We start from the raw sequence: 27,119 nt of genomic DNA on the forward strand, positions 1-27,119 counted from the left end.
AGAACAGACCTCAGGAACGAATTACCGTATTTTTCGCTCTATAACACGCACACGACCATAATACACACGTAGTTTTTAGAGGAGGAAAATCCGTAGGCATGCCACCCGTAGGCATTCCCTCCATAACACGCACAGACATTTCTCCTTACTTTTTAGGAGGAAAAAAGTGAGTGTTATGGTGCAAAAAATACGGTAAGTTCTTAACCTGAGGTACCACTGTACACTTAAAGGTCTTGTTCCTCTGTTGGCCTGGGCATTTTGGGAAGAGAAGCAGGCACCATTTTTGAGTGCTGTATTCAGCTCTGTGTCTAGGTTATCCTAAGACGGGGGCCAGCAACCTTTTTCAGCCGTGAGCCAGTCCACTGTCCCTCAGACCATGTGGTGGGCCAGACAATATTTTGGCGGAGGGAGATGAACGAATTCCTATGCCCCACAAATAACGCAGAGATGCATTTTAAATAAAAGCACACATTCTACTCATGTAAAAACACACTGATTCCTGGACCATCCGTGGGCCGGATTTAGAAGGCAATTGGGCCGCATCCAGCCCCTGGGCCTTAGGTTGCCTCCCCTGTCCAAAGACTTTGTTTCAACATAGGCTGTTAAGAGTTCTCTCTTTGGGAGGGTCATGCCTGCATCCTGTGTCTCACCTTCAAGAAAACTGCTGCAGGCTGACCCTTTAATTCAACACAGGGATATGTCCCACCACAGACAAGCCCAGGAGCTCTCAACCTATGTAGCCTTGCTTCTCATAGCGAGTGGGAATTTTGTACATTAACAACAGACAGACCAACAAAGCTGTCCTTTTATCTTTTTATTTGGTGTTAAGTAACTCCACAAAAAACAAATTCAGTTACTCTGGTGTATGTGAAATCAGAACAATACAACCACTTGAAGCAAAAAAGTAGAAACAAATTCAGCCCAGGAATGAAAAACTGATCCTTCAGTGCTATGGATATGCAATGCGCCTCCGACCACAGTGCATTTCAGCATCTCCACTTTTAAATTATCCTTGCAAAAAAACAAAACACAAACTCACACGTCAACCTCCTCCCTGGAAAGCTTCAGAATTTTCTCCATTCAATTATGGAACAAATAAATATTATTTGTTATTGCCCACACATGAAACATGTACATTTTCAAAGGTGTTAAAATATCAAATCATAATGTAACCAACAACCCTTTCACTGAGATCTACCTAAATAAGCTGAGTTTTAAAAAGTGTGGGTTCTTCTCGCCCACTGCAATATTTCCATTTGGTCATTTCTTATTGTAATAATGACTTACTAGTTAAGTTAATCATTATGATTTATCAGTTTCGCTCTTTTTGCTTTCATGTTGACAGACAATATTCTCAGTGCATGTGCTATACAACTTTTTTAAGGAAGCTCCAGAAGAAAGTAAATATATAAAAACTTATCCCGAATCTCAAATAAGAAAAAAAACCCAAACACTCTAAAGATTTGTTGTATGAATGCTAAAATAATGTAGCTTAAAAGCAGTTATTAATAACATTTCCCTGGAAAGTACAAACCAAGCCAATGGAGTAAAAGTTTCAACAGAAAGGAGACATGCAATCTTACAAGGTGTTGATACCCTAGATCTTAAGTCATGTACTATCAATTAAGAAAAGGCAACAAAACTCAAATTTAGTTCAGCTCACTAGCACAGAATAAAAATTTCAAAGCCAGTTCAGCTTAATATTTGAAACAACTATAATTGTTAGGAGTTTCTTGCCTATCAAAATTAATGGCTTAGCATTTTCAAGTCAATAGTAAACTTTCTGCACTTTCTGATGTCTTAAACATGCTGCTATTGTACAGATCTTTTTTAAAAACTATGAAATGGTACAAACCAATATTGCTCCTCCTGGCTCTTATGATTTGCATAATACGTTAGTAGCACAAGGAGTCGATAGTCTTGCACAGTTACAACTTGACAGATGCATTGACTATGTTAAAATAAACTTTAAGAGCAGGTCACATAAAGCAACAATCACTACTGCAATCACACATGTAAGTCGTCATCACGTTCCCCACTCCCACCCACAACACACAACTTACTCCTAACATTCTCTCAGGACACAAAGATCGCTACAAGATTTACTAAATTAGAACCACAATAGTAGCCAACTGCAGGAGCCACAGGATTTGTTTTGAGTGACACACTAATCCTTCGCCTATAAATTACCGAACACTGAATTCCGAGATTATTTTAGTTATTCAAGCAAAGTCTTTGCAGCTTGTGACAAAGCTCATCATCCATTAAATTTATCCATTGGGTTTAACAGTGCAACCCAGACTACACTTACACCTAAGTACCATTGAAGTAAGTGTGCTTGGGAATCAGGTCATAGTGTCATTTTGTTTTTAATCATCTACTTTACAGTACTGAGCCCTGAAAGAGATGAACAGAGAAGAAATGAGGGGGAAGGAAGAAGAGAAAAAAAATAGTGTTTCTTTCCCAGGCCTGCAAAAATCCTTGGCTTCTTCAGTTAGCAAGAACAAACAATAGTTTCAACTGTGTTAGTTTATATGCGAGTTAAGAGGAGAGATCCTAGAATAGAAAACACAGTTTCTGAAAGTCTCTAAAGCACAGCCCTAGTTTTCCTACTCCAAAGTTAGAAGATCTTAAAGACTGGACAAGCCACACATGTTGTCCTCTCACATTCAGAAAGGCACTGATAGATTACAGTGTTAAGTATTTATCTCCCAAATCTTAAAAGCCAAAAGATAAAATATCTGAATAGCTGTGGACACTGCAATGCTAGTTAGATAGTAATACTGATAAGGCTACAGTTAAAAATAAAAATAACTGCAGCTAAGATGCAAAAGAGCAGTGATACTACCATGACAAATCACATGCACATCCATTCTTGATTTGACAACACAATCTAATCTAGGTCCAAATGGCCAAGGAACTAACAGTTTGGAGGGAGAGAAAAAAAGCCTTCAATGGGACAATGTTCCCTACTATTGAAAATAAAATACCAAGAAGAGAAAGATAAATACACTTCTGAATCCATTAACCCAAAGGGAAAATCAATTCATTGCTGAGTCACAGACCTTCAGGAAGAGTTTTCCATCTCATGCTATTCTTAAACCATACTTTTTTTACTCTGCAGTTTTTATAGCTGAGTTCGAGAGAAAAGCTCTTCACAAGGATCTGCCCATCCATTTCCACCTTCTGATGCTGTGCCTTCAGAGCTGGGGCTGTCACTGGAGTATAGCTTTTTCCTAATGCCATTTGATTTTGTTTCAGAACTTCTGGGATCTGCACACCTTGCTTCATGTACAGAAGAAACCTATAGATTTAAGAAATTAAAATGTAGAACACAGCTTTGCAAAAGAGAAAATAAAATTTCCCTTAGTAAATAAACATTCAAACATTGTAGAGTGGAACCTTGGTTCTTGAACGCCTTGGTACTCAAACATTTCGGCTCCTGAAAGCCAAAAACCCAGAAGCAAGTGTTCCACTTTTCGAACCTTTTTGGAAGCCAAACATCTGATGCGGTTGTCGGCTATTGTTTCTGGGGTGCCTGCGCCAATCAGAAGCTGCGCCTTGGTTTTCGAATATTTCAGAAGTCAAATGGACTTCTGGAACGGATTACATTTGAGAACCAAGGTACCACTGTATATACAGAAAAGCTAAATCTCAGTGTTACTGCACTATGATTACACATTTTGACTGAGAGCCAAAGGGAGTTACATGCACACAATGGGGACTTTCATTCTCCCCACTTCTCACTGCACCCTCTGGGGCCCATCACATCTATAAGAGGATTCAACATGATGTGAAAAGCTGTGTCTGAAAAGGAAAGTCAGCAACTGCTCCAGTGCCTGCTATTCACACACGATCCCTCTTCAGGCACTCTGCTCATATGAACACTTCTGCAGGGACTAGCTTGGTAAGCCTTCTTTCTCCCTGCCCCTCTCCACAAACTGAGAGGCAAACCTCTGAAATGGGGAATCTCCTCTACTCACTGGGGTTCCACATGTGATTTAGAACTGATTTCCAGTTGCGCTGGCTATTGCGAAATATTTGCCAAGCTTACCATATTAAAATCTAGAAGATGTTCTTCACACTGCGATATTTCTTCCACATCTGCAAATTCTCCAATACTATTCTCTCTCTTGACATTTGTACAGCATTCTTCCAAAGTTGTATTTCAAATAAGGGGGGGGGGGGGAAGAGAAAAACAGAATTCCATTACAAAAGGTTTTTTGTTTTTGTTAAAGTTACATTTCAGTGGTGTAGTGTCATTATGTTTTAAACAAAAGTAATCCAGTTTGGCCAATTAAGATATCAAAAGACAAGCAGAACTGCAACAGAGGCTAGTGAAGGAAACAGAGGTATCTCTCATCAGTTCAACTGGTCAAGTGACTAAACAGAACCATGGTTTTAAAATGTTTTATTTCTTACATCTTATTTTAATAGAGTGGACCCTATAGTTTCATACCGCTCTGGATACAAAACTTTTGGGTTACGAACGTGGTGAACCTGGAAGTGTATACTTCCAGGTTTCGCCATGCACAGAAGTGCTCTGCACGCTTCACATGTGCGCAGAAGCACTCAATTGTGCCGCGCACATGCGCAGAAGCAGCACCTCTGCCTACGGACTTTTTGGGTTGCGGATGGACCCCCGGAACTAACTTAATTCGTATCCAGAGGGCCCACTGTATCTTACAGTGTAGTATCAGTTCTTCTGGCTTCTTGTGCAGGCCAGTTTTATGATCCTGCTATGCCAGTGCTCATGATGTCCACCAATTAATGACACACAGAAGACACAAACATAGGCATGATACAGACATTCAACCCAGGTGGGCTGTTGTGGATAATCCCTTCCATTGTATGTCCTCTAAAGACATCTGAGGTGACTAATAAGGGGCAAGGCTTCCCTAACTGGTTAGCCACCATAAGAAAAGCAATTCAGTCACAGATTTTGTTGAACAATATCAGTTGTGGAGTGAGGCCTGACAGTACCACAGAGCGGGGGTTGCCATATTTTTGTTTCCACAGGAGCCCTCTGCCTTCAACAACATTGTTAACAGCCAGAAGGGTTCACTGGTGCAGACTTCCCCGAGTGCAGTTGCACCTGTTTGCCACACTGCCTCTCATTCAGCTTTCAAAGGCACAAAACCCTGTAGGAACAAAATGGTAGCAACTCTAGAGAAAAAAGCTGCTTTCTCACTGGCGGTTGCTGAAGCTGCAGACATCCCTTGTGGTCTGCATGTCATGTTCTGCGAAGAGCATTCTTGCTTCTGTGTATGCAGGATGGTTGCTGGATTGCCTGAGGAGACAAGAGAAACATAGGCAAGGTGTTACAAGACGTTAGCTGTGACCCAGGTAATGAGTAAATGAAAAACGGTGCCAACACTTAAGAGTCTTTTTATTCTAGATGCCACTGCCTATGTCCTTTTTCTTCAAACAAGAATGCTCTCACCTCTTAGCTCTGCTGGCGTCAGTATTTGGAAAGACCCATTGGAGATAACTGTTCTGGGCAAAGTACTTACTCATCAAATGTAGAGTGTCTCTCTCCTGCGACTGTTCTGCTTCAATGTAACCTGGTTCTGATCCTGCAAGGGAGAACACATTACAAGTTTTGCTAGTATTAAGAAAAGGTGGAGTGGACTGCTTGGCTTTTATTGAAGTTGGTTGCACTTCCCTTTGTGGGGCAGGTGGGTGTGGACCAGGTGTGCAGCCTGGGAGTCATTCTGGACTCACAGCTGTCCATGGAAGAACAGGTTAATTCTGTGTCCAGGGCAGCTGTCTACCAGCTCCATCCGACATGCCGGCTGAGACACTACTCACCCGCGGACTGTCTCGCCAGAGTGATGCATTCTCTGGTTATCTCCCACTTGGGACTACTGCAATGAGTTCTATGTGGGGCTATCTTTGAAGGTGACTCAGAAACTACAGCTAATCCAGAATGTGGCAGCTAGACTGGTGATTGAGAGCAGCCGCTGGGACCATATAACACCAGTCCTAAAGATCCTACACTGGCTTCTAGTACGTTTCCAAGCACTATTCATAGTGTTGTTGCTGGCCTTTAAAGCCCTAAATGACCAGTATACCTGGAGGAGCATCTCTGCCCCCATCATTCAGCCACGACACTGAGGTCTTCCTGCGAGGGTCTTCTGCTGGTTTCTTCACTGCGAGAAGTGAGGTTACAGGGAACCAGGCAGAGGGCCTTCTCTGCAATGGCACCATCCCTGTGGAATGCCCTCCCATCAGTTGTCAAGGAGATAAAGAACTACACAACTTTTAGAAGATACCTGAAGGCAGCCCTGAATAGGGAAGTTTTAAATGTTTGATATTTTATTATGTTTCTATATGTGCTGGAAGCCAGCCAGATGGGTGGAGTATAAATAATAATTATAACTATTAGCTTTTTCCAGCGCATGATGAGAGCTCACTGGGATTTGGACAGTCTTACAACCTATTAGGTAAGGGAAGATTCTCCAGTCAGTTTAGACTCTTCCTATATTCTAGGGGCAGTGGTTTTCTTTTTCATATTTTATTGAGGGGGAAAATATATATGAACAAAGACGTACAGATACCACAAATACACATAGAAACACATATGCTACCTGTCAGGGAACTGACATCAGAGCAGAGGGGGGAGGCGAGGCTTCCAGACTCTGCAGGGGAGGGAACGAGTAAGGGTAGAGAGAGAACGTCATCTGGGGAAGAAAGTCCAGGTGACACCAGGAAGAAGGAAGAGGGAGAGAGCATCTTGGAGGTGAGGCTCTGAGACTCTAGCAGTGAAGTCAGTGAAGAGGGTGGAGGACCACCACTGGGCACGCCCACTCTGCGCAAGAGGCTTCCGCGCAGAGAGGCGAGGCGAAGGTTGTCCGTTAAGGAATTCTTATGCTGGAGGAAATTTAGGAGACGCCCACTCACGGATTCGTCGAGCGACTGAGCAGCAGCACCCAAGCTGCTCTGTCAGGGAAAGACACAACCGCCCCTAAGCAGTTTGGAACAGCTAGAGGTTTACACACAAGCAACCCCAATTCCCGTGACACTACCTATACAAACTAAAACACGACACCTTACCCATCCCCGTGACCTCCCTCCACCACGGATCGACTTCCTTCTAAAAATCTTCATTTTTATCTCTTACAACCCTTTCTGATTTTATTTTCACCTTTACTTTATATACTTGCATACTTAATCTATACTTGCTAACCATATATTTATATTCACACATCCACTTTACACATTTAATCTATGTATATTAACATATTCTTTTCAGAGCAGCATTTTTCCATGTATTCTTCAAAGCATTTCCATTCTGATTTTAAATTTTGATTTGTTTGAGATCTTATAATTGCTGTAAATTTTGCCAACTCTATGTATTCACTTAGTTTATAAATCCATTCTTCTTTAGAGGATACTGCCTTGTCTTTCCATTTTCTGGCTAGAACTATTCTGGCAGCTACTGTGGCATATAAAAAAAATATTTTCTTATTCTGTGGGATATCACTCCCTATTATGCCCAATAGATATGCCTCGGGGTTTTTTTCTATGGAGATCCTGAGCATTTTTTAAAAACTCATCATGTATTATGCCCCAGAAGGTTTTAATCTTTTCACATCTCCACCAGACTTTCCACATTTCCAACATAAAATAGATTTTAATTTGTAAATTTTTGCAAGCTTGGCTGGTGTCCTGTACCATTTAAAGAACATTTTTATAAAGTTTTCTTTGATACAGTAGCAGGCTGTGAAATTAATATCCACTTGCCATAGCCTCTCCCACTGTTCTAAATATATAGTCCTGCCGATGTCTTGGGCACATTTTATCTGAGCCTCCTTTACTTGTTCATCCTTCAGGTCTCACTCCAATAGGAAATCATACATTTTGGATAAAAGTTTAGTGTGTTTTTTTTAATACTATCAATTGGAATTTTGAACCTTCTTTGCCAAAATCTCTTTTAATATCTGATTGGAAAACACTATTCAGCTGATGGCATTGGAGCCAGTCAGATAAATGTTGCCTTATCTCCCGGTATGGTTTTAACTTTAATTGGCCTTGGTCTTCTGTTATTAACTGCCTATATGAGGCCCAATGTCTCTGCATGTTCAATTTTTTAACAGCATGTGCTTCCAATGGGGATATCCACCATGGAGTTTGTGGTTCCAATAAGAGGTTGATATCTGGTCCAGACTTTAAATAGAGCATTTCTGGGAATGTGACTAGTAAATCCGCTATGCACTTTAGCTTTATTATAACCGAGGAAGGCATGCCATCCAAATCTGTTACAATAGCTCTCAAGGTCTAAAATGTCTGTCCTTTCCAGTGTTACCCAATCTTTTATCCAGATTAGACATTCTGCCTAGGGCAGTGGTTTTCAACCACTCTGCTATAGCACCCTGGGGTACCTTGAATGATGGTCAGGGGTGCCATGGGCAACACTGGCCTCTGCCCCTCCCTCCTCTGGTGTCCTCTGATATCTCTGCCTCCCAAAGGCTTCTACAGCTGTTTGTTGCAGCAGCTCTGCCTACAAACTCCCCAGGTGAATGGTGCCTCTGGGGCTGGACAGGGGGTGCTTCCCAGGCCCCTGTGGGGCAGTGTGAGGAGGCCCCTCTCCTTCGGGCAGGGGGATCAACTGCGGCTGCCCAGAGGACTCCCAAGGAGACGGGAGAAGAGGAGGCTGAGGGAACACTCCACAAGGGAGGGTGTTTGAAAACGGGTGAGGGGCTGCCAGCTCTGCAGGCAAGGGGGGACATAACTGGGCTTCTGAGTCTCACTGGGGTGCCGCAGAAATAATGTAGTTGGTCAAGGGAGCCGTGGACCTAAAAAGGTTTGAAAAACTCTGTTCTAGGGTAGGAGAGGAAAACCTTCTGGCCATGGGTGCACGTACTCTGCACATTTTGGGATGCTTATAAGGAACAGATGGCGGATGCTCAGGAGTCTTAGTTTAAGGAATGGACCACCACATCCCTGGTTACCCACCACCCACCCAGATTACCTATGTAGGGTGGCTTGTCCTTCAGCTTCCAGTTGCTGCAGTGGATTTGGGATTCCTGGTGCATGTGTGTGTCTGGAGTTCGGAAGCAGAGTACCTGTAAAGGGTCTGAGAGCACAAGAGTTATCCATCTACCCTTCCTATCTTCCTTGGTGGTTTGTTGTTTGCACAAAGCACCTTTTTATCAAGTTCATACTTGTATAGTCATGTGTTTCTGGACAGAGAGAGTCCTAGCATGATGTATGAGTGATGTTCCCTTGCCAAAGCTTATATACTCCTGGTGATGTGTTGCAATTGGCTGCCAAACTGGAATCTTATTCTGAGATTTGGGAAAGACAGAGGCGGCAGCCATCTGAAGTGCTCCACTAAGAAAGTGTTTGAATTCTTGTTAACACCAGGGACAAGATCAAGCCCTATGTGAGCAAAGGATTCCAACTCTGCTCCATTTCTCTTCAGTCATTCCCCCCATCCCTCGGCCTGCTTGTTCTACAGATGTCTTAACAATGGTTTTATGGTCCCCAGTTGTAACTCCTCTGCACCCCAATTAGGGTGAAAACTTTGCTTCAAGAGAAGGTTTTCCCCCAAGCCTAATTGGTGTCCGTGCACGGGGGAGATCTTCCTCAAGATTGCAGCTGGGGAGGGAAAATTAATCACTCTTCAGGAGGATCACTCCTACCTCCCAAATCAGGTTTGGAAAGAGTTAAAATGCTTTCTCTAATCTTAATTGTGAGGGCACTTGTGTGGCTGTGATGTGTGAGTGGTTGTGGTGTACACTAGGCCTGGGCGTTGTATCAATACATGGGCTAGGACCGGTATGAGGGCCAGAGAGCAATGGCTGCTTCACCTGCAATAAACACTGGCTAAAACCGCCATCGAGCTCCGGCCCTCATATCCCAGAGGGACTGGATAGGAAGGAGGCTTCTTTACATTGCTCTGCTGAAGGGTGTGCGGCTGCCACGCCTCAGTGGAGCAGTTTAATGAAGCCCCCGCTGAGGGACACTCAAGATGGAGGCAGGGGGCTTGATCAGCTGAGAAGCAGGTTTTCTTGCGTGAGCCGGAGTGGGAGCTTCTTTAAACTGCTCCACTGATGGGCATAATTTTCTCTTTTGGCCTGCAAAGCTTACAATGGCACAGAAAGAACAAAAAAGACCCAAGTGAGGAAATGAATCAAACAGAGGCTAGATATTTCTATCATTTTCTTGGATTAGCAGGAAGCTAGTTTAAATGGTAACATTCCTTTGTAAGATTGTTCATTTTTAATTAAAAGCTAAAAGTTGCATTTCAGCTGACTGAAGCACAATTGTTAGTTAAAGCTCAGTATGTCTTGCATGTAGAACCTATGTAGAAGGAAGTAAAGCAGATTACATTCCATAGCACTTACTCCCAGGTAGGTATGCTGCATAAAATGGTAGTCATGACACAAAATAATTTGGTCTCTAAGGTGCCATACAACTCCGTGAAATACTGGGGCATTTGTACATATTAAAAATTAAAAAGCCAAAATCCCCCATATTTTGATGCTTATACTAGAAATAACATTCACTTTACTATTTTTTAAACATTCAAATATACGGTCTTTGATGTATGAAGGAGAACAAACTGTAAAAAGCAGTGCAGCTATTCAGAAGTCAAGAGGTTTTTTTAAAAGCATGTGTTCATCAACCTACAAAAAACCTTAGATACAACTTCAGTTTTTAATCAGACAATACAGTGCTAATAAAAAACAGTGTTGATAAAATGTTTATAATACTGTTGTGTTCTCCTGGGGGGACTGGACTTCACAGCCAGCCATAATTTGTAGACCCTGTCTGAAACATCCCAGAGTTTCCCCATAGCATGAAGACATCCCTCATGTTTTTCATTAGTCTCATTGTAGCTTCATTTCTGTCGGCACTCGCCACTTCGGTTGTGAGATAGTAGCTAAGATTAAATATAGATGACCATTCTTAATATGCCAGAAACTACTTTGTAAGCTCACAACACTATTGCAGTGATAAGAATGCATGGGAAGTAGGTGAGTGGCAATTCCCCTCCAAAAGTATGTTTGGCATACGGTACTTAATGGTTACAAGTTGGTACATGCTCAACTGCATTCACCTTCTATTTCTGCTCAGATATAAAGTGTTCAATTCATTTTAAGTAAGTTAAAAGATGCTGCTACCTTCAAACTGTGATGCAGGAAAGAGTGGCGTATAAAGAGCTTTCTCCCACCAGCACTGCTTCGCTTGATTGTAGCTTATTTTCTGAAGATCATTATTCAATACAGGAAACTGTTTTGAGAAGAACTGTATTTTAGTTTAAGAGATAAAACACTGCACTAAACTGCACTTCTGCTTACTGATTAATCTGTAGCCAAAATACGTTTAAATGTTGTTTAAAAGTTACAGTTGCAAAGTTTGTGCTTTTTGACAGAGTGACGATATAGCACCAGTTACACTCACGCAGCATTGACTGAGAGGTCAGCCCCACTGAAGCTTATTCCCAGATTCAAAGCCGTCTGTTTCCCAAAAAACAGAAGAGAATAGCAGAAGGTATTTGTGCTCAGCCTTGAGATCAACACCTATGTTTGAATTGGATCCCAGTTCACATTTAATCCCTGTTTGGGGATGACAGGTAGAAAGTCATGTGTGCTGCATTCATTCTGCTGCTCTGTAGTTCTCTGGCTTGGGGCCTCAAAAATCCTCATACTGATAAGAGCAGCCATTTTTAAAAACCTCAAACAGCTAATAATTCATGCTTTAAATTTTAATTTTAAAATATACCATACTCCATATACTCGAGGATAAGCCGACCCGAATATACTGTAAGCCGAGGCACCTAATTTTACCACAAAAAACTGGGAAAACTTATTGACTTGAGTATAAGCAGGTTCACCACACCACAAACCTCCTGGTGGGCCAGAGTGCATGCGCGCACGTGCACATGCGCACACGGCAGAGGGGGCTTCTCTCTCCCCCCAGCCCCTCCCATCCCCCTGCCTACCAAGGGTGCTGCTGAGAGGCAGAGGCTGGTGGCAGCAGCGGTGGAGGAAGAACAAGCAGCCCCAAAGGGCTCCTTTTTGCTTCTCGTTCCTCCGCCGCCACTAGAGTATAAGCCGAGGGGGGCTTTTTCAGCATAAAAAATGTGCTGAAAATCAGCTTATACTCGAGTATATACGGTACTTTAAAGTCACAAATTCAAGCCAGCCTTTCAGTTGCTAGATTATATAGCGTGACTGGAGGATAAATTTTGAAATCCTCTATCTTTTACCCTTCATAAAAAAATTAATCGTAACAGTTGCATCAGGACTATACATTTTAGGCAGGTTGTCAAATTCTTCCAACAAGCAGCATAATACAAGAATAGAACAATCATTTTAGAACACCTTGGAATATTTACACAGGTTCTTAATATAGTGCAACAGCTATACCCTGCCCAACAGGGTTAGCCAGCAGGTTGCAAGAAAATGGTATTGTATTTGCTCACTGAGAGAGGTTTGTTCTCTTAGCAGTCTGGATGCCAACCCTGTCTCTCTCATGCTCCTCTACTGCTTTCTTGAATATCTTTGAGTTTACATGTGTGAACAATGTTGATCACAACCTATTTAACACATTAATGTAATTCATAGCCAACGTGCCTTTTGTGATGGCATTAAGGTTCCATTTTTCTGAAATATGTTAGATCTTTGAATTATACAAAAAAATGTACAGAACACATCTCTCAAGAACATACCTCTTTCAGCTGTGCTGAAGTAACAAGATTATCTTCATATGAATTATCTCCACAACTGCAAGACTTGTCTTCCTCTTCTTGTGGTTCTACAACATTGCAACTAGTGTTAGGGTTTTCCGCAGCCATCACGTCTTGCAGGTCTTTTATACCACATTCTAAGCAAGAACTCTCGTTTTCCAACAGCAATATTCCAGATGATTCTTCCTGGGAATCCAGAGATGTCTGCGCACTCTTTTCCATTCCACACTTCTTTAATCTAGGAAGGAACTTTCCAGACTCAAGTTCCAATTTGCCATAATAATGCCCTTCTTTTTCTGCATCTTCTTCCAGTGGTTTAAGATCTGCTTGTGGATCATCAAACACTTCAGTCTGTGAAGGGGCAGGGATAATCCCCTCATCTTTCTCTGATTCAAAGTCAGATTCACTTCCACCACATGGAGACAGTTCAGATGCAGAAATGGGGCGAAAGTGAGTTCTAGGAGAAATTCGTATAGCTCTGTATTGTGTTCTCCCAGCACCACATATTCTAGGACGAAAAACCTCCCTATCAGAATCAGAGCAAAGAATAGATTTGGGTTTAAAGCAAGGGCTGAAGGATGCAATTCCTTCTGGTTCAAATGTACATTCTACATGAAGAACTTGTGAAAATGGATTATTCAAATCAAAGGAAGAGAATGAATATTCAAGACCAGACTCTTCACCTTGAAAATTACCACAAGCTTCTAACAAGTCTTCATGGAAGATAAATGAAAAACCCCTATTTAATCCACGATCACCACACTTCAACTGCTCACTCTGTTCAAATGATACTAAAGGTCGCCATAACTGTCTGTGACCAGGGGCAAAGCTGTTTCCTGGTGTCATGAAAACATCTGTACCAGCTATTGTAACTACATCAGAAGTTGCACACTGTAGTAAGTTTCCTTTTGGATGGTTAGGCGGCACCACTGCCCACTCTCCATCACTGTTAAAGGTTTTGAGCTCCCCATACACACCACCAAGAATAAATGAACTTTCTTTATCTTGGTTAATATCCCATGGTTTGGAGGGTGTAGTATAATCCCCACAATCCACTTCTGATAAATTGTTTGAAGCAAAAGCTCTTTTCTCCAAATTCTCTTTCTGTCCTTCCCACAGATGATATTCTGATCTTTGCACTGCTTTGTTAGGGTCCTGAAGAATTTCTACCTTTGTGTCATTTAAGCAACAGCAATAATGATTTACATCAGTTGAAAACAGCTCCTCTTCTACACCATCTATTTCTATAATTGCTGCAGAATTTCTGTCTGTCATATTTGTCCAGATGTCTTTAATAACCCCTGAGCCATAGTCATCTTCATGTGGACTGCTGTCACTACACACTTGTGTAGATTCATATTCTTTATCTTCGGCTTTTTGTTCTAATTGTATACCACATATAGATTCTAGTTTTGATTTTTTTGTAAAAACTAAGGTAGGCATTTCTCCTAAAGGTCTAGTCTGTTCCGGGCAGGTTTCCTCCTGCAAAAAATCTACAATTTCTTCATCTATGTAACTTGAAGATACTCTGGGAACTACATAATTTATCTCATCCGAGTTAAATTGAGGGGATTCTTCAAATGGAATATTTAAAGTCTCATTGTCTGAACGGGTTTCTTCAGAGTATGACCATGGACTACAAGTTCTTGTTGATAAATTAGAACAGTGTTCGTTTTCATCAAAGGCACTATTTTTGGTCCATATTAACAATCTAGACTGTGTTTTCCCAAACATACCAACATTGCTACTAGAATCTGTATTTTCATTTCCCAAACTGAATTTTTCTAAAGGAAATGGTAAGACAGAATTACTGCATTGCACTTCAAACACTGAAAAAGAATTTAAACCAGACCCTTCATTAGTATCTGAAAACAGCTCTTGATTGCCTGCAAGCATGTGAGAATTAAGCATTGTGCTGTCTAAAGTAGGAGAAAGTCTAATAGGAGAATCTCCTCCAAAGCTTTCCCCATCTGCATCACCAGAGCTAGAAGACGAACAGCACTCCCAAAATTGAGCTAAATTACTAAGATCTTGTAAGAACCACCCTTCAGCACCAGAGGTGGCTGAATCTGCCCATATTGCACTTTCCCCTTGCAACTCCATTCCATCAAACACTATGCAACATTCTGCCTCAAAATCAGTCCCCTCTTTACTTTTCTGCCGAATCATATTCAAAATCCGACTCTCTCCTTCCATCTTGCCTGAGGCACCAGAATCCAACATGGATTGGTCAATATCCACTTCATAGAAGTGCGTTAGTTCTGACAGATGAACGCCATCTGAGTGTGTATCGTCCTCTGGTTGAGAACACTTTGAGGTCCTAGTGAGGCCAATGTCCTCATTTAGAACTGCAGGCATTTCCACAAAATGGCCATCAATGAAAGTACCTGCTGCGAGGTATGTTTTATTAATATTATTGTTGCTAATGCAGAGACCTTGCACCGATTCAGCTAATTCTTCTACAGCCTCCGAAGTTGCATCACATGCATCTTGCCTATTGCGGTACGTCGTCTCCAGCTTGCTTTTTCTACTCAGGGGAACAAAGTATTCAGTAATTGGCTCAGTATACCATAAGGGCTCTTCCTTATATTCCTTCTCATTTCTGCTATCAAAATATAGCTCTTTTCTCTCGTAGTTCCCAGTTTCTTTCCTTCTAATTTCTTTTAATGGCCGTTTACCTCTTTTACAGAGTTGTTTGATAGATTCATTACTGCTGCTGCCACCATGAATTTTTCTTTCAGATTTCTCACCAAATTTTGCCAAATGCCTGCTTTGTCCATTGCGTCCTTTTTTACTCCGGACCTCCCTTGTTTTATGCCTGACTTTAACACATTTTGTGGTTGCCTTTAGTTCACCTTGATTACCACTAGAATTTGAACCTTCTTCACTGGAGCCAGAAGACCAGGATCGCGGGCGTATCTTTCCCTCAGATTTATGTCGGACTTGCTTTTTATATAAAACAGATTTATCTTCAACACTGCTACTTCCAAACTTATTCTCTTTTTCATCTTTATCCTTTTTCTGTGTGGTTCTCTCGTGGACAGTGGCATGCACTTTGTTACCATTTCTCTCTTTGGAAATTTCACTTTCACTAATACAATCCTTTGGAGATGATGTATCTGTGCTAGTTGCTGGGGCAGTAGAAGAAGACGAGGAGCTGGAGTAAGAACAAATTTTGGATTTATTCCACACTGTCATAATTTCTTGCAGGCAAACAGGTTTCTTGGAAAGAGGTGGGAATGCTTCATAATACCTGAATGGAGAAACGAAAAAATAAATAAATCAGGAAGAAGTTTTATATGCAGGACTTACTGTAGATATGGATTTGACACTCAGTCCTTCTCTCATAGCTTGCTAGATGAAAGGGGGATGACAACAGACAAGGGTTCACTTTATATGAAGGGGAAATTGGAATGTCTCAGACACTCCCATACCTGTATTGCTTGGGGTTTGTGGGCATCACGGGAATGATTACTCATTGTGCCCAGACATCCTGGCTCACTGTACATGCACATGAGTGTCCAAAGTCTCTCTGCAGAAATAGGTGGGCCCTTTCTGCCACCTCTGAAAAGCAGTGCAAAGAGGGAGGCAGAAGGAAAGGTTCCACCCAATGCTTTTTTCTGGGGGGATGCAGGGGTACGCATACCACTAAACATTTTGTGAATCTTAAGCTTGGCAGTATTTCAATATGAGTAGGAATATGACAGTACCCCTAAACACTTTTTTTGGGCGGGGGGGGGGGAGCACTGGTTCCATCCATGTCAGGAGGGGCAGAGAAACACAGATCTCTAGAGTCCCTGGTGCCCAATGTTGTCATCAAGCATGAAGAGGCAAAGAAGCCAGAAGTCCAGGAGACCATCTTGTAAATTCATGTTATTTTACTCAACAGGTTGTTCACTATACCACATATCATGAAAAATAAAAATGTTGTCACTGAAGACAACATTTCTGACACAACAAAACTAACTTCTCCAGCAAGGTGAAAGGTAAAGGACCCCTGCATGGTTAAGTCCAGTCAAATTTGACTATAGGGTGTGGCACTCATCTCCGCTTCCAGGCCAAGGGAGCCAGCGTTTGTCCAGACAGCTTTTCCGGGTCACGTGGCCAGCATGACTAAACTGCTCCTGGCGCATCGAACACTGTGACAAGTGCCAGAGTGCACAGAAATGCAGTTAACCTTCCCCTTGTAGCACTACCTATTTATCTACTTGCGCTGAACTGCTAGGTTCCCAGGAGCTGGGGACAAAGCAACAGGAGCTCATCCCGTCATGTGGATTCGAACTGCTGACCTTATGATTGGCAACCCCAAGAAGTTCGGTGGTTTAGACCACAGCCACCTGTGATTCATCAAATCAATAGCTTTTCCCTGCTTATTTTTCTCATCCTTAGCACCTTGTTTGGTAGGACTGATAAACTGGGGAAGCCTTGCTGAGGATGAAAACCAATATTATCCTTTGTCAAAGGAAAATATAACTTTCTCATGTATATATTTTTTTAAATCTTATTTTATGATTACAATGCAGAAGTAAACATTTTAATAGAAAACAAAAGACTGAAACCCTTATATTAAGACCTGTATATGTTTAACTGTCTATTTAAAATAGCATTTGGCTTTTACATCAACATACACAGGAAAACACAATACTTCATTTTAAAAGAGGGATACCTACATTTCCACCTGATCCTTTGCTGCAGGAGAGAAATCAACTTCAGGAGGCAAAGAGCCCTCAAGTTTTTTGTGAATCTTCTCCTCTGCTAAGAAATAAAATAAAAACAGTCTTCTGAAAATTTGATATCATACTTTCCCTACCATGCTATATCTTATAATGAGAAACATGCATCATATTAAGTAATTGTATTTACAGTAGTATTACTGCATAGTTTAATGGTTTAAGCACTTTATTTTAAACCTTTCATCAGGTGAATTTTGTCCTCTAAAATTCATCAAATATTATTTGAACACAATCAGGGTAGCCTTATATACATTTAGGATTTAACTAATTTTAATAATTTTCTAAAATATACTCATAAGTTATTGAAGCCATTAAAATATATAAAAATTGTTAATACAGCCTTTATATCATGCAGGGGTGTAATTCAAATCATCTGCTCAAATAACCCACATTTAAAAAAAACAAAAAACCCACATTTCTTTTACAATATAGTATTCTGTTTGGAGACAAGTGGGGAGCAGTTATGAAAGTAATGGATTAATTAATTTCAAGGAGGCCAGGAAAATTCATTTACCTAAGCTTTCCAAAAACACCAGCTACAGATGCAGATAAAAATGTGTTGATGTTCAGCTGTTTGGTAGATGAGAGTAAAACGTTTGGGGTTTGAGACCGGAACTAAGATGAGAACTCAGTGAGTTAAGAGTATGAGATCACCCAGATATTTCTGGTGAACGACATTAATGAGACACAATGTGTTATTTTTTGAAGCCAAGGGATGGATCCAAGTGGGGTGATGGCTTGCTTTTGTCTGCTCTCTTGTATCAATCCCACAATTGTAAATCTGTATGTATTACTGCAGGTAAAAGTCTAGCTTAAAATGCAATCTAAAACAAGGTCAAGTGTAGGCTTTAACCTCTGAATCATCACTCAAGTGACTTAATAGATCCTTTGCTATGAAAAGAGAGAATGATGATGACCACCAACTTAAATCTCATTGATTTCAAAGGGACTAAAGTGACAATAATTTATTCTGGCTTGCCTTCCCAGGCTAAATACTTAAGTGTGTTACTGTTATAAGTATTGTATTTTCTTAGTTTCAATATAAACTTTTTCAAGTGCATCTTCAGACTTTTATCAACCCATTAACAACTCTAGAAAGCTAGTCATTGACTGGGGTAGCCAAGATAGAAACGGATGTTCCAAATTGTAATCCTGCAACACCAAGCTGGTCTCCCACGGATTACATTCTCTTGTTATGGCTTCACAATGTTCCTTATATATAGTGGGACGGATCTTAATTTATTAAGAAATGTCGCACATCATGACCCAATATTACATCTACAGTCCTTGAAGAACTTCGGTGCAGTTATCATAAAGAGCCAATAAAGTGGATTGTTCTATTTCAGGCTGCATTGGAGGCTCACATGACTGAATGCTCCATCACAATAAAAGTATTCCTGTGCTCAGCAAACCAGATAAAAGGCTTGACTTCAATGTCTAAGACTGGGGTAAAGGGTGAAGCACTCTAAACATGCGAGTTCTCACTAGCAGCCTGAAATGGCAGACACTTTACAATTTGAGAGACCTGGGTTTTGTTCTAGCCTAACTGAAACCATAGAACTGTGTAAGGTACTGACCTAATGCATCTAAGAATGGTCTAGCCCCACTGCCTTGTGATATTTTATATGAAAGTGTGGTTTATAAATACTTAAATAAAAATAACAAATAACTCTGAAGATGTTTTTCTCACCTTGTTCACTCTGAAGATCTTTCAACCTGCAGCAGAGCTCCTCCACTAAAGTCTCAATCCCAGAGCTCTGTGTAATAATAAAAAAGCTTATAATGACCACTTGGCATTTACTTAATACATTTCAAGTACTGAAAGTGCTTCATATATATTGTCTCCGTAAGAGTCTCAGCATGTATCCCCCACTCCAAGGTAATGCTGGCAAAGAGAATAGTGGCTTGTATCTAAGCCAACTAGTTAATGTTTGGTTGCAGTGTGAGTAAGTAAATTTCCCCATCTTTGCTCAAATTTGGAGCCACTGGAGCTGCTTTTTAAGGAACTAACTGGAATCTTCAGCCAGGAATCTCAGTGGAATGTGTAGTTTGGCCTTAAAGATAGGTGTCAAACTAAAATGAAATGGAGCGGAGGGCCATGTTACCTATCCAAAAGTTCCCCAAAGAACTCTAATTTTAAAACCAAAAAAGGTCAGTTCAATAGCTACACCAGATCTTATCCCAAGTAATATAACAACAACAACAACAACAACAACAACAACAACAACAACAACAAAAACAACTTATTTGTACCCCGCCCATCTGGCAGGGTCTCCCCAGCCACTCTGGGCGGCTTCCAACGAAGATTAAAAATACATTAAACTGTCACACATTAAAACTTCCCTAAACAGAGCTGCCTTCAGGTGTCTTCCAAATGTCAGGTAGTTGTTTATCTCTTTGACATCTGATGGGAGGGCGTTCCACAGGGCGGGCGCCACTACCTAGAAGGCCCTCTGCCTGGTTCCCTGTAGCTTTGCTTCTCGCAGTGAGGGAACCACCAGAAGGCCCTTGGAGCTGGACCTCAGTGTCCGGGCAGAATGATGGTGGTGGAGACGCTCCTTCAGGTATACTGGGCCGAGGCTGTTTAGGGCTTTAAAGGTCAGCACCAACACTTTGAATTGTGCTTGGAAACATACTGGGAGCCAATGTCAAAAGGCAATCCCAACAAATCTCTAATTTTTGAAATATTAGTGTTATTCAGAACTATAGATACGGAAGTACAGTGAGGGATAGTGGCCAACCAGCTGCATTTCACTTGATCCTTACACCTTGTCACCTACTGCTTATTTTCATTAATTGTTAGTCTACCAGCTGAAATGTATTTTCAATCATTTATTCAACCCAATGCTCCAGCACATGTCTAGCCTTTGGCACAACACTCTATGTCCCATGCTCTACTACTATGGTGAGAAACCACTGGCCCATGCGCCTAAATAGGAACACATACCCCAGATGGCCTGCAAGACGGCCACTTTGGCCAAACAACATCCAGCTGTCACTCACCTGACATCAGGTGAAGGGCAAGTAAAGCCACAGCTGCACAAGAACAATCAGGAGCCTTAGAGAATGCTCCTGATGGTTTCTTTGCACCATGACTTCAAATGATTAAATTTGGCTCTGAATGTAAACTGCACAACTTTTGAGCAGATCATGGAGCTACCCAAGAGCTCTGATCACATCACCTCTGTCTTACTGAAACTCAGATTGTAGCTATGCCCATCATATACAACCTATTTACCCTCCCCTCCCCTTGGCCTGCTGCAGTCAAATGGCAGCTTGATTTCAAGTTTCCAGCACCCTTGGGAATGATTTTGCTTTGAATGACTGCAAAATCACTCTTCTTCACCTTTATCAGCACACCTCCTGAAAGGTAATGCTGCAGGAGTTGCATGGCCTGAAAGGTAAGTTAGCAAGGCTTGACTGGTAGGAAGCTGTAGCTCCTGATTACTCAGAGCTCTCAGAAGAAGCTTGTGAGGAAAAAATGGCTCCAGGGCCTAAAAGCAAAAGGCAGGAAACCTCGTAGCAGCTTAGATAATAAAAAAGACGGAGGGGGTGTATTCATAAAATAAGACAGACTTTAGCAACAGACTGAGCAGCTGCTTTGAAAGCAAGATTGATATGTTATCTAATCAAATAGCTGATGTAGCACAAACAGTAAACGAGACCCTCAATACCAGCTTAAGCACCCAAACAAAACTGAAAGCACTTAAGGTAAAATGGCAAATGAATATTTAGATTTAAAATTTGCTTCTCAGCTGGATAGAGAAAAAATTGAAAAAATTTAAACTACATGGGATTCTGGAAAAAGAGGAGGGGGAGATATGACTGATTGGATTTTAAGTTGGTTAGACAGTTTGAATATATAACCCCCATCACTCTCCATGACACTGAAAGGGGACACAGAGTGGGTGAACTAAGAGCAAGTAACTCAGAGGCACCAAGAGATATTGTTGTCTGCTTTGAACGCTACCAAACTAAAACACTGATTTTAAATGCCCTACGCAACTATCCAGAACTTAAATACAACTCATACAGTGTAGGGGCATTTCTAGATTTATGCCAGGAAACTGGCTCAACAGAGATAATTCAGATGTCACACCACTGAGCTGAAGGCTGCAGGGATTTCCTACTGATGGGGGTTCCCATTTAAGTTGTTGGTGCAAGTCAATGGCAAACACATTGCTGCCTCTGATAAACTGCCTCTACAAAATATTATCCATGAACGTAAAGTTGCAATCCCCAAAGTGGCTGCAAGGAGTGGAACTAACCTCCCCTCCTCTTCCTCATAGTTCACGCACAGAGAGAAAAAGAAAATGCAAAGCTCTGCAGCAGACTCTCTTCGTTCACACCATGGCTCTTAGGCCTTTGTAAAGCACAAATGATTAAACCAAGCACTTAGCCATCAGGCTTATTATGACTAACTCCCAGAGGAGGAGAGGGTGTGGAGCAAAAGATCTTTCTCTGCCTCAGCCCCCCTTCTGTTCCTTGGTGTGCTAGCATAATGCTCTCCACAGCTTCCCCTATTCCAGCCACAGATAGCTGGATGCACCTGGAACAGTTTGCTATGTTAAAAGTTGAAGTTTTCTGTTCTTATTTTTCTCTCCTGTTGAGAGTTTATTGTGCAGTGCAATCAACCCTCAAGCATACTGTGTTCTTTCTTCCTCCTTTGATATATTGGATAAGCACCATTTGTTCTCAACTATGGTTATAGCGCCACCCACTGTAAAGGTAATTTCATTAAATGCTAAAGGTTTAGGCTCTGCTGTGAGGTGCTCCAGAGTAGAAATGCTCCTGAAAAAGGATATAATTTTATCCAGATATAATTTTGATACAAGAGACACACCAAAAGAAAAACAGTAAACAACTACATTGCTACAACTACACTGCTATTAAAGGGCAAATGGTTAGGTGGCCAAACCTGTGCCCTCAGCAAGGGGTGTGGCCATAATGATTGCAAAAATAAATAAATGCCCATTCACTATTCAGAACTCCATAGCGGACCCAAAAGACAGATACCTCACTAGGGTCTGAGAAAATTTAGTTCCCTAAAGCCTGGTGAAGCCTTCACTAAACTTTTGCATGCCAATAATTTATGCAACCTCTGGCAGATCTCTCACCCCACTGACAGGGAATTTACATTTCACTCGTACATGTATGGCCCATTTGGACTGTATCTTCATATCCAAAGATATTTGGTAGATCTCTGGTATAAAGTGACAAAAACAGATATAGGAATCATCCCAGTCTCAGATGATGCCCCAAATTCTATCTCTATAGGAGTGGACTCTCTAAGCCCAAGTTCATTTCGCTGACATTTGATTCTCTCCTACTAACCAACAAATTGGCTAAAGAAAGTCTTCATCAAGCGCTAAAGTTTTATTTCCTATAAAATGCCATCCCGGACACTAAAATATCGAGCCTATGGGATGCCATGAAACCCATCATCAGAGGGCAAAGCCAAAGCTAATCTAGAAGAAAAATAAATAAAGGGAACTTGCTTCTTCCAGACCACACAAGGAAATACGGGACTTGGAAATCTTGGAGTAGCAGAGTTGTCAGACTTTATCATCCCAGGACCCAAGGAGGTCTCGGGGTCCCATGTCTTAGGCTATGCTATGAGGTTTTTCAGTTAAAGCAAATTAAAGCAAATGGTGCACATTATTAATGGTTCATTCTCAGGGGCTACAATTAGTATGGGAGAGTGATCTGGGTCTCTGGATAGAGCAACAAGTATGGGAAACAATGTAGTCCAAACCCCCACTTAAAACAATTTCTGTAAGAATACAGAAAGCCACACTGAAAACAGTGTTAAGATGGCATTGGACTCCACTCCACCTGCCTAGAATTGGCAAAGGGTACTCTAATTTATGATGACGGCGTTGTGGTCACATTGGAACACTGCTCCATATGTGGTGGGATCGCTGCATAGTTTAGAGATTCTGGACCCAAATTTTTGAAACTATCTCCACCATCACTCCTATCCTTGGAGCCTGGTACCAATTCACCCATCATGCACAAATCTCTTGTGTCTGTGGCCTCCCACTGGAAATCTGACTCACCTCCTTTCCGAGAGGAGTGGCCAGCAAAAGTATGGGACATTGGGACATTGGAGAACACCTGACACATAAATGGAGAGTCATTAATTGTTCACCAAAAACAGACCACTTTTTCTCCTATGTTAACTTGTCCACACAGCCCACTAAACCCCCTGCTCCACAGATAAATAGGTGGAGAGGCTTTATTGATAACTAATTTGACTCACCTTTTTCTTGATAAATATATACAGCATTGCACTCTCAGTTGTTTCCCAGTTTTCCCCTCACCTCTGTATTTTCATTTCATTTTTCTATTTGTATTTTTACATTCATTATTCTTACTGCGTTTTGTATGTGCGTTTTGCATGAAAATGGCAATAACAATAATAATAATAATGAAGTTTCTTATTTTTTAAAAAAAGATTAAACTTAAGATTTCATATTCAACTAGGATATTTTGAAGGGAAGCTTTCCATAACTGAAATTTACCAACATTACAAAACTAAAATTTATCCACCCCAATACCACATTAAGAATGAGAAGTTACATAGAATTAAACAAGGGTGCTAATTCTTACTTCATCAGAAGCAGAGCGAAGACACTGAACAGCAGCCTGTTTTTTCATTTCTTCTAGTGTTAGATCAGAGCATTTTTTCTTACTCTTTCCCCATTTCTTGTAAGCTCCTTTTTCCCAACCCAGGAAGATGTCATTCTCCTAAAAATAAATTAAAGCGAAGAATAAAAGTTAACAGCAGTATTTGGCTCCATGTTGTTTGCAAGACGCTTAAGACTTTTGTACAAGGATGGCACAAATACCGTGGTGAGGAGCAGAAGCACAATAACTATGTACACGAGCTCCATGATCCCATTACTTGCCCTCCTGACTCTTAGCTTTAATTACAGTAGATCCAACCAACTAAATTTTCCAAATACAGCTTTACAATAAAGATTTAAAAACACAAGAGAATATAATGTATGCATCAGCAACACTTACAACAGCACGTGATAGAGCAGCACAAAAACTTAGGCAACACTTATTCCGCTAAATTGCCTCGGAGTGTAAGCACCTAGGTGTGCTAAAAGCCGGCACGACGAAAGCCTCACTGAGGAAAGTATTCCAGAACTGGATTGCCACCACAGAGAAATCCATTGCCTGGTCACTACTTGACATAGTTGTGAAAACAGAGGAACCCAAAAGAAGGTTCCCTAAAGATGAACTACACAGGTTGACTCAAAAGGAGACAAGTGGTCTATCAGATACCCTGGCTGTAAGCTGTGAAGGGCATTAAAAAGAAACAGGAGCTAGTGCAGAGATCAGTACCATCAGTGCCTCCAATGCCTGGTCCCAGTTGGCACACTCAGTTGGATTTTGCACTAAATGTAATTTTTCAATTGCCTTCAGAACGCAACCGAACGTATAAAGCATTAAGGTAAAGGTAAAGGCACCCCTGACAATTAAGTCTAGCCACAAACGACTCTGGGGTTGCAGCGCTCATCTCGCTTTAAAGGCCAAGAGAGCCAGCGTTTGTCCGCTTAAGCAGACAGTTTTTCCAGGTCATGTGGCCAGCATGACTAAGCCGCTTCTGGTGAAACCAGAGCAGTGCATAGAAACACTGTTTACCTTCCCGCTGGAGCGGTACCTATTTATCTACTTGCATTGTGTGCTTTCAAACTGCTATGTTGTCAGGAGCTGGGACCAAAGCAATGGGAGCTCAACCCATCATGGGGATTCAAACTGCCGACCTTTCAATCACAAGCCCAAGCGGCACAGTGGTTTAACCCACAGCACCACCCGCGACCCCATATAATGCATTACAGTAGTCTAATCTCTAGGCCAGCAAAGCAGAGATAACTAAAAGTAGGCTCTGTCCCAGCAGCTGGCACACCATCCAAACTGATAAATGGCACCTCATGCCACAGAGGCTTCTTGTGCCTCCAGCAACAAAGCTAGATCCAGAGCACCAACTGATAAACCTGCTTCTTTATGGGAAGTACAACTCAAAGTGTTTGAACTCTGCCTACCGGTACTGACAAGCCGCCTGCCAACAGCTCTTGTTTGTCTTATCAAAATCAAATTTCAGTATATTGACCGTCATCCAGTCCAATTAGTGCCATTGCCTTCCGTTAAGAGTTTGGGTGTAATCCTTGACGCCTCCCTTTCCACGGAGGCGCAAGTTACAGCAACAGCCAAGGTAACATTTTTCCACCTTAGCCGCATCAAGCAGTTGGCCCCTTACCTTTCCCGCCCCAACCTGGCCACAGTGATCCATGCGACGGTCATCTCCAGGCTTGACTACTGTAATTTGCTCTATGCAGGGTTGCCCTTGAAGCTGTCCCAGAAACTCCAGCGGGTACAGAATGCTGCAGCGAGGCTCCTCACGGGGTCTCTGCCATGGGAGCATATTCACCCAGTGCTTTTCAAACTGTACTGGCTCCCGGTAGAGTACAGGGTCAGATTTAAGGTGCTGCTTTTGACCTTTAAAGCCCTTCACGGCCTAGGACCCTCGTACCTACAGGACCGCCTCTCCTGGTATGCCCCACAGAGAGCCTCAAGGTCCATAAATTGCAACACCCTAGTGGTCCCGGGCCCTAAGGAAGTTAGATTGGCTTCAACCAGAGCCAGGGCCTTTTCAACACTGGCTCCGGCCTGGTGGAATGCTCTGCCTCATAAGACCAGGGCCCTGCAGGATCTGATTTCTTTCTGCAGGGCCTGTAAGACAGAGTTGTTCCGCCTGGCCTTTGGCTTGGAGCCAATTTGATTCCCTCCCTCTCTTTCTTTTTTCCTTTTCCTTCTCCTCCTGCGATGAGGCTAAATTTTAATATTTTAATATTTTAATGTTGCATTTTAAATTTGTTTTTAAGTTGTAATCATTCAACTTGTTTTTATTATTGCTTGTAAGCTGCTCTGAGCCCGGCCTTGGCTGGGGAGGGCGGGGTATAAATAAAAATTTTTTATTATTATTATTATTATTATTATTATTATTATTAGTGGGCCCAGTTACTGATTCAACATTTCTAGAACCTTATATGAATCTAATGTAAATACATTCACTCTCAAGGGTCCTCTCTAGTACTGGACATCACATGAATGGATACTTAACTGCAAGTGGTTAAAATCTTGCTCCAAAGTTGACTGAACACCTGTAGTCGTGTTTACCACATGGCGGTGAAGGCAGCAAAGTCACAATTCACCATGTCCATCACACCCTTGATAAGTGAGCTGGGAGAGTTGTTCCATGTAGTCCAGAGACTAGTTAGCCCAAATTCAAGGGGCGGACTCCTAGAACACATGGTCACTAGCAGCTACTAGCTTGCAAGGCACTTTATCCCTGATATATGTAGCTCAGTCAATAGAGCATGAGACTCTTAATCTCAGGGTTATGGGTCCGTGCCCCATGTTAACCAAAACATTCCTGCAATGCAGGGGGTTTGACTAAATGACCCTTCCGGTCCCTTCCAACTGTACAATTCTGTGATTCTATACTTCAAGGACAAAATCTCTAAACTTCATAGTGACATGGATGTTATTATTATAGCAAATCCAATCAGGGTTCCAAGGCAGCGTCTGACCCATTGTTATGGGAGCATTTCCAGTTGATGTGGCCTGAAGATGTGGACAGATACTTGAAGAAATAGAGCCAAGCATGCGCC

General features: G+C 41.7%; 1 protein-coding gene and 1 long non-coding RNA gene across 8 annotated transcripts in view; both read right to left on the reverse strand.

Moving 5' to 3' along the window:
- Nucleotides 1-801: 801 nt before the first annotated feature.
- KIAA0232 overlaps nt 802-27,119 on the reverse strand; it is a 49,180-nt gene continuing 22,862 nt past the window's right edge. For 6 of the 7 annotated variants that reach the window (XM_081206151.1, XM_081206155.1, XM_081206152.1 and 3 more), the window contains 10 exons: nt 24,046-24,183; nt 19,124-19,190; nt 17,371-17,455; nt 12,683-15,953; nt 11,133-11,241; nt 8,975-9,079; nt 5,514-5,576; nt 5,192-5,290; nt 4,055-4,152; nt 802-3,304 (listed from right to left, as the gene is read on the reverse strand). In XM_081206151.1, coding sequence (XP_081062277.1) covers nt 3,128-3,304; nt 4,055-4,152; nt 5,192-5,290; nt 5,514-5,576; nt 8,975-9,079; nt 11,133-11,241; nt 12,683-15,953; nt 17,371-17,455; nt 19,124-19,190; nt 24,046-24,183 — 4,212 coding nt within the window. In that variant the 3' untranslated portion in view covers nt 802-3,127. The remainder of the gene's footprint in view (nt 3,305-4,054; nt 4,153-5,191; nt 5,291-5,513; nt 5,577-8,974; nt 9,080-11,132; nt 11,242-12,682; nt 15,954-17,370; nt 17,456-19,123; nt 19,191-24,045; nt 24,184-27,119) is intronic. The other variant, XM_081206154.1, reaches the window with a different exon arrangement.
- On the reverse strand, nt 6,508-8,968 carry LOC308593958. Its single transcript, XR_014011147.1, has 2 exons — nt 7,029-8,968; nt 6,508-6,590 (listed from the first exon to the last, which is right to left on the reverse strand). It is a non-coding gene; the product is annotated as an uncharacterized lncRNA (long non-coding RNA).

The sequence above is a fragment of the Podarcis bocagei genome (genome assembly GCF_964188305.1).
Source record: "Podarcis bocagei genome assembly, chromosome: 8".
In the NCBI taxonomy this organism is placed as follows: Eukaryota; Metazoa; Chordata; class Lepidosauria; order Squamata; family Lacertidae; genus Podarcis; species Podarcis bocagei.